Source organism: Carcharodon carcharias, chromosome 22 (genome assembly GCF_017639515.1).
Source record: "Carcharodon carcharias isolate sCarCar2 chromosome 22, sCarCar2.pri, whole genome shotgun sequence".
NCBI lineage: Eukaryota > Metazoa > Chordata > Chondrichthyes > Lamniformes > Lamnidae > Carcharodon > Carcharodon carcharias.
This window is the reverse complement of record NC_054488.1, coordinates 59,158,215-59,180,016: the sequence shown is the minus strand read 5'-3', so window position 1 is coordinate 59,180,016 and position 21,802 is coordinate 59,158,215. Positions and strand designations below refer to the sequence as shown.

The 21,802-nt window shown below is 50.9% G+C and overlaps 1 protein-coding gene across 1 annotated transcript in view; it reads left to right on the top strand.

The window, feature by feature from the left end:
- The window catches only part of LOC121293682 (sodium-coupled monocarboxylate transporter 1-like), a 68,104-nt gene that overhangs the window by 37,259 nt on the left and 9,043 nt on the right, over nucleotides 1-21,802 (top strand). Inside the window, exons 13-14 of the mRNA XM_041216850.1 lie at nucleotides 240-310; nucleotides 432-518. Coding sequence (XP_041072784.1) covers nucleotides 240-310; nucleotides 432-518 — 158 coding nt within the window. The remainder of the gene's footprint in view (nucleotides 1-239; nucleotides 311-431; nucleotides 519-21,802) is intronic.

Below are 21,802 nucleotides of genomic sequence, written 5' to 3'. Positions count from 1 at the left end.
AAGTATTTAATCCCTGATAAAAACAAATAAACTTGTGTTCATAACCCCACATCAAAGATGGCTAATCCTTGAGTTTATCCAGTGAGCTTTAGCAACCAGGATTACTCCAGATTTGTGCCCTGTGCTGTTCCACGTGTGCTGAATGCAGGAACAAATTGATGAGGAGAAATGAAAAAGTAAAGTATCCTAAATATCCACAAACAGTGCTTTTCTGCTGATTTTCATCTTATTATTTTTAGCTATGACCTTTGGGATTTCGATAATGGTTTTTGCAGGATTAACTTCTCTCTTAGAAGAAAATGTAATGCAGGTAAACACATGATAAAGTTGAATTATACCAATGGATGTAGTTTAATTTATAAAATTATATTCAAAAGCAATATTATTATCCCTGTTGATGTAACACAGTTTTATTTTATCTTCCTCATCAGATAGTCCGAAGTGTTGATGGGATATTCCTAGGACCCATACTGGGTATATTCACTTTAGCAGCTTTGTTTCCGAAGAGCAATGCCAAGGTAAGACCTTAAACTGATAAAATCATGCTAAAAACTTGTTTTAAATAACTTACATTTCTGTACATCAAATTTATGTTTGTAAGAAAATCTACTGGCTTAACATTACATTCATGATGATTCTAGAAATAATAATTCAAGACAGAATTAATAATCACTTGGGCAAATACGGGTTAATTAAGGAAGGCCAGCGTGGATTTGTTAAGGAAAAATCGTGTTTAACTAACTTGCTGGAGTTTTTTTAAAGTGGTAACGAAAAGATTTTATGAGGGCAATGCTGTTGATGTGGAGTACATAGACTTCCAAAAGGCATTTGGTATAGTACCACACAACAGACTTGTGAACCAAGTTATATCTCATGGAATAAAAGGGACAGGAGCCACGTGGATACAGAGTTGGCTGAGTGACAGGAAACAGAGAATATTGGCCAATGGATGTTTTACAGACTGGAGGAAGGTTTGTAGTGGCGTTTCCCAGGGGTCAGTGTTGGGACCCTTGCTCTTCCTGATATATATTAATAGTCTAGACCTTGGTATACGGGGCACAACTTCAAAATTTGCAGGTGATATAAAACTTGGAAGCATTGCAAACTGTGAGAAGGATAGTGTGGAACTTCAAAAGGACATAGACAAGTTGGTGGAACAGTCAGGCAAGTGGCAGATGAAATTCAATGCTGAGAATTGTGAAGTGATTAATTTTGGTAGGAAGAACATGGAGAGACAATATAAAAAGTAGGTACAATTCTAAAGGGGGAGGAGGAACAGAGGAACCCGGGTGTGTATGTGCATAAGTCATTGAAGGTGGCAGAACAGGTTGAGAGCAGTTAATAAAGTATGGAATATCCTAGGCTTTGTTGTTAGGGGCTTAGAGAACAAGAGCAAGGAGGTTATGTTACATTTATATAAAGCACTGGTTCGGCCTCAACTGGAATATTGCATCCAGTTCTGGGTGCCACACCTTAGGAAAGCTGTGAAGACATTAGAGAGAGTGCAGAAAAGATTCATGAGAATGGTCCCAGGAATAAGGAACTTCACTAACATAGATTGGGGAAGTTGGGACTGTTTTCCTTGGTGAAGTTATACGAGACGAGATTTAGTAGAAGTATTCAAAATCATGAAGGGTCTGGATAGGGTATGTAAGGAGAAACTGTCCCCACTGGTGAAAGGATCAAGAACATGAGGGCACAGATTTATGTTAATTGGCAAAAAAAGCAATAGAGTCATGAGGAGAAACATTTCATACAGTGAGTGGTTAAGATCTGTAATGCGCTTCATGACAGTATGTGGAGGTGGGTACAGCCGAGACATTCAAGAGGGAATTGGATTATTATCTGAAAAGGAAGGATGTGCAGAGTTACAGGGAAAGGCGGGAGAATGGCACTGGGTGAATTTCTCATTTGGACAGCCAGCACAGACACAAGGGGCCAAATGGTCTCCTTCTATGCTACAACTTTGTGATTATGCTGAAAAAAGAGACATGCTGTCAAAGCTTTTCATGTTGTACTCATCAGGACAGCTTTACAAGAATAGCAATTGTAAAGGGAACAACATTTTTTAATGCATGAGAAGAGAGTGTTGATTGGTTGGCAAGTGGACTCTGACTGGCAGAGACATTGCCATGGAAAATGTGCCAGGGAACAATTAACCGCCAAGTTTTTGTTTAAATTCAAACCAGGCAGGTTTACTTGAGTGATCAAAGCTTTGCCATGGGGAATGAACCAGGGAATGGCTGTCCATCAGGCTTTTGTTTAGTTGTAAAAGGTGCAATGCTTGGACATGCTTCTTCTGTTTGCAAAGGACAGGGCCTTGTGTGTGAACATATATAGCTTCTAGCACACATAGTGAGTCACACTGTGAGCCTGGCTGATAATCTTAAATTGCTTGTCAGTGTAATTCTTAGCACAATCAGGATTGTTTTTCAAATTTTTTTAAAAATTCATTCACGGGATGTGGGCTTCAATCACTGGGCCAGCATTCATTGCTTATCCCTAGTTTTCCTTCAGAAGGTGGTGGTGAGCTGCCTTCTTGAACTGCTGCAGTCCATGTGGTGGAGGTATACCCACAGTGCTGTTAGGGAGGGAGTTCCAGGATTTTGACCCAGCGGCAGTGAAGAAACAGTGATATATTTCCAACTCAGAATGGTGAGTGACTTGGAGGGGAGCTTCCAGGTGGTGGTGTTCCCATCTATCTGCTGCCCTTGTCCTTCGAGGTGGTAGTGGTCATTGGTTTGGAAGGTGCTGTCTAAGGAGCCTTAGTGAATTCCTGCAGTGCATCTTGTAGATGGTACACACTGCTGCTACTGTGCTTCGGTGGTGTAGAGAATGAATGTTTGTGGATGTGGTGTCAATCAAGCGGATTGCTTTGTCGTGGATGATGTCCAGCTTCTTCAATGTTGTAGGAGCTGCACTCATCCAGGCAAGTGGGGAGTATTCCATCACACTCTTGACTTGAGCCTTGTAGATGGTGAACAGACTTTGGGGAGTCAGCAGGCGAGTTACTCATCGCACGATTCCTAGCCTCTGACCTGCTCTTGTAGCCACAGTATTTAAATGGCTAGTCCAGTTCAGTTTCTGGTCAATGGTAATCCCGAGGATGTTGATAGTGGGAGATTCAGTGATGGTAATGCAGGATTGTTTAGCAAGTGCTGTCCAATCTCAGAATGACACTTAATGTTGGACACTATGGGATGGGCAGAAATTTCCCCCCTTTGAGGGGATTGTGCAGGGGCGGGCGCAAACCCAATTGGTGCCCCCCATCGGGGTTGCGCCGCCTTTTTACGTGGGCAGGCCAATTAAAGCCTACCCAGCTTGACGCTTGCCCGGAAGCACTGAGCACTCCCTGTGCAGGCGGTGGGGGGGCGGGGGAAGCACAGAGGTGCCTCAGGGAGATTTGTTTAAGTTTTCAACATCTAAATAAAGAAATTAAAAACTTTTAAAACATGTCCCCGTTTCACACGAGCTGGGTCATGTCAATGAATTTTTTTAAAAATTTTATTGAGTTTTTGAACACTTCATGAAACCTCATCTCACCCATTCCATGAAAAATGCAAAGGCCGCCTGGGATCTTCACCTGCCCGCCAACCTTAAGGTTGGACGGGCAGCTCACTTAATTATTTCAATTAGTTTTTAACAGGCCTTAATAGGCCTTTGACAGTTTGATGGGCGTGTGCGCCCGCCGAACTGAAAATCTAAATGACACATGGTGACATTGAGATGCCCACCCGACATCACCACGTGTCATTTTACGCATCGGCGAGTGGGCCCTGCCCTGCTTGCCGACCCAAAAATTCTACCCTATGGCCTGAATTTTCCATGAAATGCACTAACTGCATTAATGGGCATTAAAAATGGCGTTCCACCCAATGGCAGGTTTTCATGCCGTATCATGCGCTTCAGACTGTATTACTTATTCATCCATGGGGAACACAATGTTTCACTGGAGGGCAGCATCTGATTCGACCTCCCCAATGTGACCTCAATACTCCCTAACTCCAGGCACCATATTTAAACGGTGCCCCTACACAACGTTCACACTCCCTGCAGCCTAACACACCCCCAGTGAAGACATGGCTTCCAAAGGCAGAAAGCATGCCTCGCTGGAGCGCCCGTTGGACACAGTCAAGGCCCACCACTATGTTCTCTACCCCCGCTCTGGGCACAGAACTTCCACCAAGGTGACCAGTCTGGCTTGGGAGGTGGTCACAGTGGAAGTTAGTGCCCTGCAGAAGAGGTCAGTCACCCAGTGCAGGAAGAGGATGAACGAGCTCTTCCATTCTGCCAGGGTAAGTCAACCATCTCATTAGTCTCAACTCACACTCTCACAAGCCTATCACACCTTCACAAGGATCTCACTCGCTGCCATCTCAAGGGACATTACCACTCACTCTCACCCACCCTTACAGATCCTCTGGTGATTGTGTCCTAAGCCTGACCAGGGCCCCACTCGCCACGCACACATGCCAGGCACCCTTATCATCTGCCCTCGCATGCATCTTACTCACACTCTCTCCATCTGTCTTCATGCAGGACAGGCTGGCTCACGATAAGGAGAGGTCCCAGATTGGGGGTGGAGTTCCCGAGATCAAGGTCCTCAGAGACTTTGAGAACAGAGCTATAGAGCTGGTTGGAGAAGATGTGGACTGTGCCAGTGCTGATGGTGAGGTCAGCTGCACACACCCAAGTGAGGATCCTGCATTACAACATCCATCAGTATGAGTGAATTATCCTGTTTCAGAGTCACCTGCCAAGCATTAATTGTCTCTCCATTTTTTCATAGGCATTTCTGGAAAGCTGCAGAGGACATCCACGAGCCAGGCCCTTATCTCTAGCCCCGACAATACCTTGGATAAGGAACCTGAGGAAAGCACCTTTGAAGGCCCATCACAGTGCTCACCCACACCCTCCAGCACAAAGACACACACCACAGTGGGACTTAGTTCTAAAGTAGCCTCAGGGTCACAATCTAGTGAGTTCAGTGCACCATCTGGTCCACAGCAGGCAGAAACAGGGACATCAGACATCACCGGCACTCGGAGGACTGCTGGAAGCCACAATTCTGTTGAGTCTGAATCCAAAAATGAGCCTCCAGACTCGGTCCTAAACCAGTTGCTAGAACTGCAAAGACAAACATGGGAACCTCAAGAAGGGATGTCAGCTGTACTCCTCAGATTGCAAGGCACGATGGAGGAGTCCAACCACCTTCAGTCTGAGTTGAAAGTGCCAGCATGCCAAAACACCAAGGTCCACACTGATAAGATGGTAGCCACCATGGAGACCTTGGTCCAGGACATCGGTCCTACACTGCTGCAAGAGCTGAACCCCCATCACTGTACCCATTAGTGGCATCCGTCAGTGTCAACGTGAGACTGTTGTGGGACACCTTGATCTCGCTCCAGCTGCCTCTTCTCCTCAAAGAGTCAGCCAGGGGCCCTTGGGCCATAGATAGGAGGACCAACCCGACACCGCAGGGCCTTCCACCCAGTGCTCTGTGAGTGTCCGGCCGATCCAAATTCCCTCTTCCTGTGACCCCATCAGCTCCACCTCCAGAGGCCGAGGAGGGTACACCTGCCCCACAGCAGGTTGCCCAAAGCAGGCCGGGGCCTTCCAGGTCTCAGCCCCCAAAAGGACGCCTGCCAAGGTCAACACAGACAACAGGGTGTAGCAGTCAGCAGACTACCTCCACCTCTGCTGTGGATGTTGGGGGAGCACCAAGACATAGTGGCAGAGTAATGAAAGTGAAAAAGATGTAGTTGCACAACATTGGCACGGGTGTTAACCACATGTGTATAATGTTCACAAATGTAAACAGGCTCGCAATCATTTCATATCTCCTCTTGTCTGTGCCTCCTTCTTATGATGAGCTGTGTTACTGTCAATCATGTGTGATACCTTGGTTTCTGCACCACTTATGGCAATTGTCTCTATCCTGGGTCTCTCTTCTGTGCAATGGACTACCATATCACCACAGTAAGTGGCCCATTTCAACAATGCTCCATATCAGTAATCCTGCACCTTCATGTTAAGTGTGCTTGTGGAATAAACCTCGTTCCCATCCCTCATAGGGTACCGCCATGTGCATTCTTGGCTCTGAACGATTGAGGCAGAGGTGTGCCCCTATCTCGTCTGAATTCTCAACAGGTGAAGGTGTGGTGTTTAAGGAGAGATGTGCTCATGCATGGAGAAGGCCCATGTACCATCCAACTCCATTTGCCCAGTGTCTCTCAGCAGGGCGATGACGATATAAGCCTATACTCAGAACTTATGTGTGCTGCCCTCAGCCAAACATGTTTCTGACATTCTCAGTGTCAATCTGCTGAACTCAGCAAAATATGTGAGCCCCTTGCCACCTCAAGGTGGCGGAGCAATGGCACATTTTTGTACAGGCTCTGAGCCGTCCAACCTTAAGTTTCACTCACCCTGTAGTTGTGACTATTGTGGGGAGAAGGGTCTCATAACCAAGTTGGCAGACAACAATATGTCCCATCACCTTGACACTCCAAGAAGTTACTGATGCTACTTCCAAATGGTGATTTCTGGAGGCCTAAACAGCCTTTAAGCATGCTCTGGAATTGCACATCGTTGCTTTGGAGGGAAGCAATAGGATAGGAGAAAATCAATGAGCGGATTTGTCCAGTCCCATTGGCTGCAGGCATTATGGTGGGTATGAGCAGACAATATGGCGAGTAGCCCAAAAATTGGTTTCACGCCATCATGAAACCAGTTTGCAACTGTCCGCTCCACATGTCAATAACGGGCCGCGTTTCCCGCCACCGCACATCAGGAGCCTCGTTTCAATACTTTAGCATTTCATTATAAGCCCTGCTCACTGGAATCATCCCCCCACGTCAAATTTACCTCCCATGTCAGCGTGACTTCAGAATGGCATTCTTTACAACTGCCTTTAAAAGGCGTGCGCCTTGGCAAGCTGAACATCGAGGGGAACTTTGAGGCGAGGGCACACAGCTTTGCGCAACACTCACAGGCATCGCCCATACAACATAAGGAAATGGTGCCAGATATTCGGGGGCAACGTGGGGTGGGGGCTGCACAGGCAAGTCGCTTTCTCCCAGCTGTCTTTCAGTGCGGTGCCAGGGTAAGGCTCCAGTGTGGGTGAAGCTGGTGGGTGCAGGGGCAAGGCAGCACAGACTGATGGAAGTACACGAGCACATCCCGCGGGATGGGGGGGTGAGGGAAGCGTCCACGCACTTGGAAAAGTTTGTCAAAAGTGAGCATTCTTCGCAGCTGAGACTGTTCAGCAGCAGCTCCATTGACAGGCTTGGAATCGGGCCTCTCAAGCTTTTCTGCCCACTCAAGCAGCACAAAAACATGAAAGTGCCGCCAAATGCTCCAGAACTTTTCACCCCTCGGGCATAGACTGCAAATTAATGTGCGTTTTAGGGGACAGCAGAACAATTGGTAAACTGGGCAAGTTGTAGAATCCCTTGGCAAAAGCCACTGGTGTATGCACTCAGAGCCCTTTGCAATGTCCCTCATGGTTCAAGCTAACAGCGCAACTTTGCAGCGCGGGTTAGGAGAATGCCTGCGCCTGAGCTGAGAGCACAGCATGCAGTCCAGTGGCTGAAGCTGCCACCAATCGATCAAGTGGTGCGGGGTAGAGGTGGTTGGGGTTTCAGACAGCCATGAAGCTCACTACACACTAGCCACCTAAGTGGTGGACAACACTCTCCTGCATGTGTGAAGGGGCCCTCAAACCAAGAGAGGTTCTTAGTCACCTATGCTAACCCACGCATCTCTCTCTTTGATCCTGCAGGAGAACATCAGGATCATGGAGCCTAATGATTTAGTGGTAGGCCTCATGGCTTGCAGGGAGCAGAGAAGAAGAAGAGTGAGGTGGAAGTGCCTGGCTTGGCAAAGGGAGGAGCATCTCCCTCAAGATGACGGGGCAGCAGGGCCTTCTGTGCACACTGCTGAAGATCCACAGAGACCCGTCACTCGTAGGTGCTTCGCTATACCTAGGGTCTATAGCTGGCGCCTGTCATTCCTGCAGATGACTGAGAACCAGCGCCGCCGAAAACTGCACATGTCTAGGGAATTGGTCGGTCACATATGCCACCTGCTGCAGGATTTGGCACCACGGAGACATGGAAGGCATGCACTGCCAGTGGATGTGTAAGTGACCCCCGGCACTTAATTTTTACGCCAGTGGCTCCTTCCAGGGCTCCACAGGTGACCTATATGGGATCTCGCAAGCCTCCATGCACAAGTGCATCCAGGAGGTCACTGATGTCGTCTTCACAAAGGCACAGAATTTCGTGCATTTCGACTGGGATCAGGAAAGCCAGAAAACAAGAGCGCTGAGATTTGCGCAGATCTCTGGTTTCCACGGGTACAGGGTGCCATCAACTAGTGCTTAGATCTCCGTGGCAACAAGTAATCAACTATGTCAACCGCAAGGGCTTCCACTCGCTGAATATTCAGCTGGTGTGCGACCACCACAAATACATCCAACAGGTCTGCGCATGACTCCCAGGGATGAGGCCATCACACTGGCCAGACAAGGCAGGCGCACTCAGGAGGTCCTCATAGCCACAAGATTTGTGGAAGATAATAAGATGCAGTGAGAACAGTCCTGACATCCTGCCCTTGCATCTGTGAACGTTTGACTCCTGTGTGGCTAATGGCCACACAGCGCTCAGGCTCATGTCATGGAGACTCAGCGGAGGCCCTAATAGTTGCTAGATCCCAGAAGGATGATGACGACATGTAGTGAAGATACTCCATAGATCTTCACATCGCCTCTGTCTGATTCCCATCTGGCTGAGGGTAGCTTGCTTGCGCTCTGTCATCAGGGTCATATCAGGGAGATGCAGCTGTGAAATTTTAAATGCACCTGATTTTTTGTCAGCCTTCAGCACCTGACCCCTTCAGGAGCTCACCATCACTGGTCATAGGTGCTGAAGAGATGGGAGCCAGCCCCACCTCAAAGGTGCTGAGAGCATACAGAGAGAATGATGGAACTCTGTGATGCCTGACCACAACATTCTGGCAGCAATGACAAACGCCAACAAGGTGCAGGCATCACAAATGTGTCCAGTGAGTGTGAACCCGGACCATCACTTTGGTCTGAAGGTTACACACTGCACAGGGAAGAGACACCTTATGCAGGAACCCAAGGTTTCACATCTGAGTGACACAAGCACTGCTCATCATAACAAGGAGCCTTAGGCAGAGAGACATTCTTGGGAGTGTGTTTACAATAGTGAACATAATGTACAAGTGATTAACACTCATGCCCAGGCTGTGCAACTACATCTTCTTAACATGCCAAGTGGTTATGGTACTGGGTTTATAACCCCAAGATCAAGAGTTCATTTTCTTAATGATCTCGTGGAGGTAATTGTGGATTCAGTTGGTTTCCTGATACTGAGGAGAGAAGGTGTGTGGTGTTGCTGCTCCTCAGTGTTTCAACTGTTTCTGCTGCTGCCTTTGGGGTTGTTGCTTCTGCTGTGTGCTGCTGCTGCCCCTGCACTTGAGGGTGTTTGCTGCTGCTGCTGGACCTGCACTTGAGGGTGTTTGCTGCTGCTGCTGGACCTGCACTTGAAGGTGTTTGCTGCTGCTGCTGGACCTGCACTTGAGGGTGTTTGCTGCTGCTGCTGGACCTGCACTTGAAGGTGTTTGCTGCTGCTGCTGGACCTGCACTTGAAGGTGTTTGCTGCTGCTGCTGGACCTGCCCGTGTGGAGCAAAAGGAGAGAGAGGGAGAGAAGAAGAACAGCTTCTGTTGCTACAGGACAGGAAGGCCAGGAGGCCAGGACTGTGTCTAAAAACAACATCCTAGGTGGGTGTCCAACATTATTGTTTGTGTAAGGTGGGGGCAATAAAGGACTGTGTTTTGTAGGGGGAGGAAAGAAGACTGCAGGAAGGTTTGGGGAAGGAAGAGAGGGGGGTGTGTGGTTAAAACCACCATTCTGCTACCCCCCCCGCCCCACCCAGCCCTTTCCCAGTAAGGCCAGCGGTGGCTGGTGAAGACATCGCCTCCCCCTGCAAGAAGATCATCAGGCCCCCACCCAACGTCCACCTTTCATTGGAGACACCCAGCTGGACTCTTCCCTTTTCCCTCCTGTGCCTCCCTGTCCTTCACTCCTCTCCCTCCTCTCCTCTCCTGTACAAAAGGGGGAGGTTATTACTACCTCCCTCCCTAGGGAGGAACATTGTATATTTAAAAAAAAATATATATATATTAAAAAATATATATAATTTAAAAAAAAAATGGCCAATCCTTCCCAGGGTGGGCGTGGCTCTGGCCTTAAAGCCAGTTCAACATCTCCTGTGGCCGGGCCCTCGAGGGCTAATGTGGAGGCGGCTTTGTCACCGGTGGCAGGGCCTACAAAAAAGACTTATGCGGGGGTGGTTGCTTCTGCAGCTCCTACTGCTCCCGCTGCCCTGTCGCCATTCCGTCTCGTCACCAGGGCCCTCGGGGTAAAATGCTACGCTCACCCTGAGATGACTATTGAGGCCTGCGTTAAGGCTATGGCTGGGGTTGTCGGCCCCTCAGCCATTGTCGCGGCCTCAAAGATGTATGGGAGGGCCATCTTTTTCTTGAGGTCCGAGCGGGCGGTGCAACTCGCCCTGCAGAAGGGGCTCACTGTGGGCGGGACTTTTCTGGCGGTGGATCCCCTTGAGGCCACCGCCCAGAAGATTGTTATTTCAAATGTCCCGCCCTTTATACCATGTGGGCTCCTCCTCCCCCACCTTAATAAGCTGGGGGAGGTCAGGTCAGGGGTTGCACCAGTCCCGCTCGGCCTCAAAGACTCGGCCCTCCGCCACGTGTACTCCTTCCGGCGCCAAGTTTTCGTCCGCTTGGCCCGGGAGGAGTGCCTGGAGGGGGCCTTCTCAGTTAATTTTGAGGGGACCGCCTATCGGGTCTTCTGGACCGCGGAGGGTGTGCGGTGCCATGCCTGTAAGGAGGTGGGGCACGTAAGAAAGAACTGCCCCGCCTCCAAGGCCACGAGCCCCACCCAAGCGGCCGCGGCTGGCACCGCCCCTCCTCCCCCCGCCACCACTCCATCTCCCTCCCCGCAAGGGGAAGCGACCCCGGCAGCAGCTGCCATCTCGGCTGCCGGTGAGGCGGGGGGAGAGCCCCCGCGCCGTAAGAAGGCGCGGAGGAAGACCCGAAATTTGGAGGCGGCCCCTGAAACGCCCCAAACCCCCCAAACACATGGAAAAACCGGCTCGGGGGAAAAAACATCATCCGGCCCCGGCGTCATGTCCGCGTGTGCTCCCGGGTCCGTGGGCGCTAAGGCGCCAAGTGCTGGGCCCGGCGTCGTCCCTGCGCGTGCTCCCGGGGCCGGCGGGGAAAAGACGCGGGACCCCGAGCCGGGGAAACAAACATCAAAAACCCAGAGGGTGGAGTGTCCGGGAGGGCTGGACAAGGAGGAGGGGGCCTCGGAAATGGAGGTCTCCCTAGCCCCCAGCCTGACCCGGAAGAGACGTCACGCTTCGGAGGAGGAAGTGGGCGACGCCCAAACTGAAGAAGTTGGGTGTGTCCCTTCTCCTGATGAAGAGGTGGTGGCGTCTCCACCCAGTAAAACCTCGCCCTGCCCTCTGGGGGAACCCGAAACTCCTACCCCTACCACTGTTCCCCCTACCAATCTGCTGCAGTCCCCTGAACAGGACCCCTCGGGGGTCACTGAGGGCACCTCCCTTGAGGTGGTGTCCATCTCCAGTGCACTTAACACCCCTGAGGTACCTTCTGGCTCGTCGGGGGACTGCAACTTTGAAAATTTAAAAAATATAAATGCGTCATTGGGTGGCGGCGAAAAGGAGGGCCTTCCCGCTCCCTCCCAAACCTTGACACCGGGCGTCCTATGTTTAGGTCAGGAGCTTGTCCTGAGCTCCCCGGACGACCCGGTGCCAGGAGGAGAGCGGGCATCAGAACTGCCGCTGCCCTCTGGCCCAAAAAGTTTAGAGGAGACCAGAGAGGACTCCTCTGGCCTTGATCCTGGGGGTGGGATCGAGGCACAGATAGAGCCAGCTGGCAGCTCCGACTCAGCCCCTGTACTCAATGTGGGGGAGGGGTCGGAAGCTGGAGGCGACGACCCGGAGGAGGACGAGGTGTCGGTGGTGAGCGTTGGGGATTACGCGGAGTCGCTCTCAAGCGAGGCGGTGGATCCCCTGGTGCCCTCTACTGACTCCCCCCTCATCCCCCCAAGGGAACTCCGGGACTTTTTGTCGGGGCACCGCGGTCGCCGAGACAGGGTTCAGTTGGCCTTGGACCGGTGGCATTCGTTTCCGCTGGTGTTCTGGTCCACTCGCGAGGCTCTCAAGTCTCCCGAGTTGGATAGGAACGCGCGGCGGAGGGTCCAAACATTTCTCGCTGGGCTCCTGAAGGAGAGGAAGGACTAAAAAGTCCTCTTCTTCTTTTTAATGACTTAAGGTGAAGGTTTGATGTACCTTTGACAATGAAGACCACTATAGCCAGCCTCAACATCCGCGGCAGCAGGGCCGCACAGCGCAGGTTCCAGAACTTCTCGGTCCTCAGGGACGGGAAGTATGCGTTGTGCTTCCTGCAAGAAACCCATACCGTTCCGGGCGACGAAGCCACGTGGCTCCTGGAGTGGCGAGGGGGGGTCTACATGAGTCACCTAGCCTCCAATTCTGGCGGGGTGGCTATCTTGTTGGCCCCGCATTTTCAGCCGGAGATCTTGGGGGTCAAGGAGCCGGTGCCAGGCCGGTTGCTGCACCTGACTGTGCGTCTGGGGGGGGCGGTGCTTTACTTTGTGAATGTGTACGCTCCCCTGGGCACGCAGCAGCAAGCGAGCTTCTTTGAAGAAGTGTCCACTCATCTTGGCTCCATCGACGCTGGCGAGTGCATCGTCCTCGGGGGGGATTTCAATTGCACCCTCGGGGTCCGGGACCGTCACGGTACCCCGCACTGCACGCGAGGTGTGAGTAAGTTGCGGGACCTGGTCAGGTCCTTCGACTTAGTGGACGTCTGGCGAAATCTCCATCCTGACTCCAACGTGTTCACCTTTGTGTCACCTGGAGTCGGAGCGTCCAGACTCGACCGCCTTTACGTTTCGAAGGCGTACGTGTCCTGCGTTCCGGCTGCTTCTATACAGCAGGTTCCGTGCACGGACCACCGTCTGGTGTTGGCGGAGCTCACTTCGTTCTGCGCTCGGACGGGGTCCGCGTACTGGCATTTTAATAACCTGTTGTTGGAAGACCAGCGGTTCCTGGACTCGTTCCGTCGCTTCTGGGCCGGCTGGAGAAGGAAGCGGGGAGGCTTCCCCTCCTTGAGGCTATGGTGGGACGTGGGCAAGACTCACGTCCGAGTTTTCTGTCAAGAGTACGCGAAGGGGTTGACAAAGAGACGCAAATCCAGGGTCGAGGAGTTGGAGAAGGAGGTGCTCGACCTGGAGGCACGTCTCCGTCAGCCCGACGCAGACCCGGCCCTGCGGTCGGTGTACGATGAGAGGAAGGGCGCGCTGCGGGACCTGCAACTGGTCGGGTCTCGGGGCGCGTTCGTGAGGTCACGGATCTGTTTCCTTAAGGAGATGGACCGTGGCTCTCCCTTCTTCTACTCACTGGAAAAAAGGCACGGGGTCCGTAAGCAGCTCTTTACGCTGCTGGCCGACGACGGATCCCTTGTCTCGGATCCGGAGGGCATCAGGGCCATTGCCCGAGATTACTACACTGCCCTGTTCTCTCCGGATCCGTCCAGTGAGGAAGCTTGCAGAGTTTTGTGGGAGGACCTGCCGCAGGTCGGCCCGGAGTGCGCCGGAAAGCTCGACTCCCCTATAAGTCTGGGGGAGCTGACCGGCGCACTCGACGGTCTTTCTAGGGGCAAAACCCCGGGACTAGACGGGCTGACCGTGGAGTTCTTCAGGGCGTTCTGGGACGTCTTGGGGAGCGACTTCGCGGGGGTCCTGGGGGAGAGCATTGCTACCGGGGAGATGCCCCTTTCGTGGCGCAGGGCCGTGATTGCCCTGCTGCCGAAGAAGGGGGATCTCCGCCTTCTTAAAAACTGGCGCCCGGTCTCCCTCCTCAGCACGGACTACAAAATCTTCGCCCGAGCCATGTCTTCTCGGCTCGGCACTGTGCTGGACCACATGATCCACCCTGACCAGTCCTACACCGTCCCGGACCGAACCATTTATGATAACATCCATCTGGTCCGGGACATCATCCACCATTCCCAGAGGGCTGGTCTGTCGAGCGCCTTCCTGTCTCTCGATCAGGAGAAGGCGTTCGACAGGGTGGATCACGAATACTTACTCGGAACTCTGCGAGCTTTCGGGTTCGGGACGCATTTTGTCGCCCGGATCCGACTTCTGTACACCGCCACGGAGTGTCTAGTGAAGGTTAACGGGTCCCTGACAGCGCCCCTTCGCTTTGGGAGAGGGGTACGTCAGGGCTGCCCCCTGTCTGGCCAGTTGTATTCTATCTGCGTGGAGCCTTTCCTGCGCCTCTTGCGAGGAGGTTGTCGGGATTGGTTCTGCGCGGGCCGGGCATCGGGGTGGTCCTTTCGGCTTACGCCGATGACGTGCTCCTTATGTTTAGTGACCCGGCTGACCTGCGGAGGATGCGCGAGTGCCAGGAGGTCTACTCTGCCGCTTCTTCTGCCAGGATCAACTGGGGTAAATGTTCTGGACTCCTGGTCGGTCAGTGGCAGATGGATCCCCTACCCGAGGAGCTCAGGCCTTTCACCTGGAGCAGGACCAGCCTCCTCTACCTGGGGGTCCATCTCTGCCCCGCTGAGGAATCCTGGCCGGCAAACTGGCAGGAACTGGAGACGAAAGTCACCGCTCGCCTGCGGCGCTGGACAGGACTGCTCCGAGTGCTATCTTACCGAGGTCGAGTTCTGGTCATAAACCAGCTGATCGCCGCCATGTTGTGGTATCGGCTGGTCACTTTGACCCCTCCCCCGGACTTTGTCACAAGAATCCAGAGATTGTTAGTCGACTTCTTCTGGGACAAAAGATTGCACTGGGTCGCTGCCGAGGTTCTGAGTCTCCCGCTTAGGGAGGGTGGTCAGGCGCTAGTGTGCCTACGCACACAGGTGGCGACTTTCCGCCTTCAGACCCTGCAGCGATACCTCTACGTCGAGCCTCCTCCTAGATGGTGTGCCCTGATGACATATTTCCTCCATCAGGTGCACGGCCTGAATTATGACGTGCAGCTCCTGTTTATAGAACAGCTGGGCCTCAGTGGCTCCTTGCAGGCGTTGCCCGTCTTTTACCAGGACCTGATCAAAGTCTGGAAAGTGGTCGCCTCGCGACGCAGCTCTCCCCCGTCAGGAGTAGCGGCTATCGTCATAGAGCCGCTGCTCAGGAATCCGCCCCTCCGTCCTTTTCAGTGGTTGGCGGAGAGGAGGGCTGTGGCCGCAGGGGTGACCAGAATCGGGGACGTGCTGGGTGGCGGAGGACTGGGCTGGATGCTCCCGCAGGAGTTGGCGCGACGCGCGTCTGTGAGTGTCCAGGTCGCAGCCGATGCCATCCAAGACCTGAGAACGGTCGTGCTCGGACCCGACGTTATTTTGGGTCTTGAGGCGGCCCAGGTGCGCGGTGGTCTTCCGTCTGAGCGTTCCCCTGTTCGGACGGAATTCCACATTGGCCCCAAGCCCCGAACCCTCCCTCGGGTGCTGGTGCCCCGCAATATGAGCCGCCTCGGGGACATGCCCTCTGTGCCTTTTGGCACGGCAAAGAGGAGCTTTTTGTACGGACTGCTGCTGCACACCTTCCATTTTCTCGCCCTTGTCCGTCGACCGGACACGCCCTGGCGTGCCTTGTTGCCGTCCGGCGGCGGAGGCCCCCGATGGGAGGCCCTCTACGGAGGTGCCCTCCCCCTTTCTATCGGAGACCTGGGTTGGAGGGTGTTGCATGCAGCAGTCCCTTATAATAAGAGGATGCATTGGTTCGCGGACTCTCAGGACACGTGCCCTTTTTGCGGTCTTGTGGAGTCCGTGGACCATGTATACATAGGGTGTTGTAGGCTGCACTCCCTTTTTAGTTATTTGAAAAACCTTTTATTGATGTTTTGTTTGCACTTCAGCCCCACGCTCCTGATCTATGGGCACCCGGTGCGGAAGGGGGTCGGGAAGGAGGAGGACCTCCTCGTGAACCTGCTCCTGGGCCTGGCCAAGTTGGCCATTAACAGGTCCAGGCAGCGGGCGATCGACGGGGGAGTCCCGCCCGATTGTTTGTCCCTCTTCCGCGGCTACGTTCGCTGCCGGTTGTCCCTGGAGAAGGAGCACGCAGTGTCTGCTGGCACTCTCGAGGCCTTCCGTGCTCGGTGGGCACCGTGGGGACTGGGGTGTTTTGTTGACCCCTTTAATCACATTTTGATTTAAAGTTTGTAAGTTTCCTTTAAAACTTTGTTCTTGGTTTTACAGCTGACCTGAATTAGGGGCTGTGCCTGATTTTTCCCAATTTTGTTGATTTGGTTTTCATTTAAAAGATTATCAAGAGTTCAAATCTCACAATGGCAAGCTATGAAACAATGTAACTTCATCTGAAACAGATGGAAATGGATTTGTACTGGAAAGAGTTACATCTTCTAAGAAAGAACGGTCCTTGTGGCGCAATCGGTTAGCGCATTCGGCTGTTAACCGACAGTTTGGTGGTTCGAGGCCACCCAGGAGCGAAGCTGTCACTGTATACTCCCCATCATCCTTCATTATCACACAGTTTCTGGTTGTCATTGGGTCCTTAAACTGAATGTCAAGACTCCAGAAATGTTGCCAGCTCCAATGTTATCCAGTGAGCTCCCAGGCAAGTGGCTTTTTCCGTGGACCATGTATACATAGGGTGTTGTAGGCTGCAGTCCCTTTTTAGTTACTTGAAAAACCTTTTATTGATGTTTTGTTTGCACTTCAGCCCCACGCTCCTGAGCTATGGGCACCTGGTGCGGAAGGGGGTCGGGAAGGAGGAGGACCTCCTCGTGAACCTGCTCCTGGGCCTGGCCAAGTTGGCCATTAACAGGTCCAGGCAGCGGGCGATCGACGGGGGAGTCCCGCCCGATTGTTTGTCCCTCTTCCGCGGCTACGTTCGCTGCCGGATGTCCCTGGAGAGGGAGCACGCGGTGTCTGCTGACACTCTCGAGGCCTTCCGTGCTCGGTGGGCACCGCGGGGACTGGGGTGTTTTGTTGACCCCTTTAATCACATTTTGATTTAAAGTTTGTAAGGTTCCTTTAAACTTTGTCCTTGGTTTTACAGCTGACCTGAATTAGGGGCTGTGCCTGATTTATCCCAATTTTGTTGATTTGGTTTAACTGTTTTCATTTAAAAGATTATCAAGAGTTCAAATCTCACAATGGCAAAACTATGAAACAACGTAACTTCATCTGAAAAACAGATGGAAACGTGTTTGTACTCGAAAGAGTTACATCTTCTTAATGCTTGGCTTAGATAGCCAAGTGGTTATGGTACTGGGTTTGTAACCCCAAGATCAAAAGTTCAAATCTCACAATGGCAAACTATGAAACAATGTAACTTCATCTGAATAGGAATAGATGTAAATGTGTTTGTACTCAAAAGAGTTACATCTTCTTAACTATTTTGTTAACTTAGTTTAATTGTTTTAACTCCAAAAGAGTTACATCTTCTTAACCTTCTTCACCCTACCAATATGTCTTGGTGCTCCCCCAACATCCACAGTGGAGGTGGTGGCAGCCTGCTGACTGCTACATCCTGTCTTTGATGACCGTGACGGGCGTCCTCTGGATGGCCCCGGCCTGCTTTGGGTGTCCTGTTGTGGGCCAGCTGCACCCTCCTCGTCCTGTGGAGCTGGAGCTGTGGGAGTCACAGGAAGAGGGGATTTGGATCGGCTGGAGTCACCTGGGGTGTTGAGCTACTGGTCCTCCTCCCTATGGTGCCCAATGGACCCTGGTTGACTCCTTGAGGAGAAGGGAAATCTGGAGTGAGATCAAGATGCCACCCCACCACTCTTGCATTGACACTGCTGGAGGCCAGCTATGGCATCAACCATGGAGTTCAGCCCGCACAGCAGTGCAGGACCGATGTCCCAGACCAAGGTCTCCATGGTGGCTGCCATCCTACCAGTGTTAACCTCAGTGTATTGGCATGCCGGCGCCATCACCTGAGACTGAAGGCAGACAGATTCCTCCATCGTCCCTGCAATCTGAGGAGTGCACCAGACATCTGTTCCTGATGTTCCTGTGATTGTTTTTGCAGCTGCACCAAATGATTGAGGACCAAGTCCAGAGGCTCATCACCTGACTCGGACTCAGTAGATTCCTTGCTAACAGCAGTCCTCCGAGTGCTGGCGACCTCAGATGTCCCTCCTGCCTCCGTCTGCTGTGGAACAGATTAAGTGGCATGCTCACCAGATTGTGATCCTGAGGCTAATCTATATCTAGGTCCCATCAAGGTGTGTGTTGCTGCACTGGTGAAGGGTTTGGGTGAGCACCGTGATGGGTCTACGATGGTGCTGCCCTCAGGGTCCTCTCCGAGGTGCTCTTGGCGTCGGTGTTAGGGTCAAGGTTGCCTGAGGGCGACGTGTCAGATGTGCCTAGGAGAGAAAGTGGAGATTATTAGTGCTTGGCAGCCACGTTGAACACTAGAACAGTGGACTGGAGTAGTGTTGAGAGAGGGATCATGTGATGCAGTATTTGTCGCCAACCTCACCGTTGCTGCAGGAACGATTGACAACCTCTCCGGCCAGCACCAATGCACAACTCTCGAACGGTGTGAGGACCTTGATGTCCGGCACTCCAAACCCGGTCTGGGACCTCTCCTGGTGATTGTGCGCGGTCTTGACCTGCATAAAGACAGATGGCGAGAGCGTGAGGAAGGCGCATGCCAGGCCAAATAAGAAGGATGCCAGGAATGCATGTGTGTTGAATGGAGCCATGGACGGGATGAGGAGGCAGTCTCCAGAGGAGATGAGGCCAGATGGAGATGTGAGGTTGTGTGTGAGAGAGTGAGTGGTGATATTCCTTGAGCTGGCAGTGAGTGAGATGGCAGTGAATGTGTCATGGGCTTGTGAGTGGGTAAGTTGAGATTGATGAGATATTTGACTTACCCTGGAAGCACAAATGAGGTCATTCATCCATTTTCTGCAATGGATCGCTGGCTTCTTGTGTGCAGCATTGGCACTGACCACCTCTGCCACCGCCTCCCAAGCTGGAGTAGTGAGACTGATGAGCCTCCTGTGTCCATAACAGGGGTAGAGGACTGGGTGGCGGGCCTCCACAGCATCCAGAAGGTGTCCCAGGGATGCGTCACTGAATCGGGGAGCTGCAATCTTCCTGGGTTTTGGGGCCATATCTTCAGCGAAGCAGTCCTGGGCTGCAAGCATTGAGAAGTATAGCCTAGTTGCATTTTAAATATGGCGCCCGGTGTGAGGAGGCAGCAAGATAACGGCATGATGGGCCAAACAGAGGCCTGCTGCCAGCAATCTGGTATGCTTGCTGTGACTGCATGATTTATGTGGTGGGTAGGAGACGATACGACAGGAAAACCTGCCATTGCAGCCAGCAGGTAAACCCTCTTTTCATGCCCCACTACCGCACTTAGTGCAAGTCTGGGATGATTCCACCCGATGACACCCTTCCCATTTTATAGCCACTAAACAGATGCCTAAGTCTCCTATATGGTGGGCAGTATGTGTGCTGTCATTACAAGCTGAATGTGTGCCACCAGACATGTTGTCATCTGCATTTGGAGCCTGCTCCTGAAGCAAGTATTAGGCCTTTTGTGGCCTAATATCTATTCAAGGTCTAATGTGCAGAATTGGGCTGTCATGAATGCAGCTGGTTCTACACTCAGGTAAATATTTTTTAAAAACTTACCTTTTTGGTGGTGACATGTTGTTGTCCATTTAACCACTTTGGTTAGGCTGCAGAACACCCAGTTTTATTATTATAATAAATACCTTTTCTCTCTCTGATGATAGGATAATGCAACCCATATTCATGGGTAGTGCTATTGAATACATCCCTGTATCCACTTGCATGCTTCATAAATCAATACTTTAAACATCCAAAACAAACAACAGAACAACCTAAGTGCGCTGTAAATCAAGCAACAAAAGGCCCCAAAAAATTATATTGCATCATGCCTTGAAGAGTTCTTCCAGCTGTGACTCTACAGAAACAGGAATGTGCTGCGCCCCAACTATTAAAGATGCTGTTAACAACATCATAATGCATTTGAATTCTCAAGACAGAAAAGCAACACTCCAAATTCATAAAATTAAAGGGACCAGTGAAGTTCGCATAATGAAGCAGCACAGGTCTCTTGCACTCCCAACAAAGGGCTGTTACAAAACATGAAATGAATGTAAATTTGGGGCACAGAAGCTGCTTTCCATTTTCCATTCTCTGTGCCCTGCCATGGACTTGCTCTATAATGCACAGAAGTGGAATTTCAGTTTCTTCACCTATCTAAATCAAGTGGCGTAATTAATGGTTTCATGGTTTCTTCTCAATAGCTATTGCTCCTATTTCCTCTAAAAATATCCATGACTCCATGCCACCTACTTTGTATAGGAATCTGTTCCAGTTACCACTATCCTGTGGAGGAAATAAGTTTTCTCCAATCTAACTTTGCTTGGAGCTTGAGAATTTTTAATTTGATACTGTATGTTCTAATCTTGCACTTGTTGCCCAAGTTAAATAATTTGCTAATTGCAACCATACCTGTTACTTTCTCACATAATAAGTGACTGCATTTAAAAAGTAATTAATTGCCAATGAAAGATTGGAATGCCCTGAGGATGTGAAAGATGCGAGATAAATCCAAATACATTCTTTCTTTCGTTTGTTCATTCTTTCATTGTTTTAAGGCTGGCAGCATGTTTCCCCTCTGCTTTCTTTTCTCAAATGAAAATAAATTAACATGCATGAACTTTTCTTCATAATTTTATCCCCTTATGCCTTAAATCATCCTAAATTAAGCATGCTTTGACCCTTTTTAATCTTTATGTAAAGGTACAGTGATGATCACTGCATGCCAGAACTGGGTTCACTATTGACCTACACAATGACTTGTCGAATTTGTGTTGGATAATTGGTTTTATTTTTTCCAGAGCTACTCCCGTGTCACACTTGTTTATTAATTGTTATTTCACACTGACCAGGTTCTTTCAATGTATGATCAGTAATGAATCTCAAATGACCATGAAAATTATTCTGGTCTCTGGTTACGCACACCCCACCTACCACCTGCTCAACATGCTCTCCAGTTGAAAATAGCCAAATCAATCTCATTTCCTGCCTACATAGCTTTATGTCATCAAAATGAAATTTAGAATTAATATTCTAACTATATTATTGTATTTAATTAATTGGTGTTAAAATTACTACTTTTAGCACCTGAATGTAGAATGTACGTTTGTCTTTAACCTGTCTGTCTGTGTGTCAGAGCCATGTGAGTTAGTGAAATCTTGTCAAGTAGAAGGAACCTGACACCAGAAGGTGATTTTAAATTTAGGCACACAGCAAATGATACGTGGTATGAGGAGTGCATGTTCCAGCCGCCCATTGTTAACACCATGAAGTCCAAGATTTTATGAGATGCAAGCTGCTCAAGCTGCAGATACCTCAATGCTTCTTGCTACTATGGGGAGATGGAAAATCACTGGCTCAGCCGAGCTGAGTTATAGGAGGGAGGGGAATCTTTTACCCAATAAACCTTTCCTGCTAACTATCTCGCCACCCCTCTCTTCCAAGCATTTATCCTTGATTGAGTATGGTTTCACTGGTGTGGGTCACACCCTCTAGCTGTGAGGCCATCCCTGTGTGGAACATGACTGCTGCTATCAAGGTAATCATGAGAGGTAAGACACGTTACAGGCAAGTCTGATCCT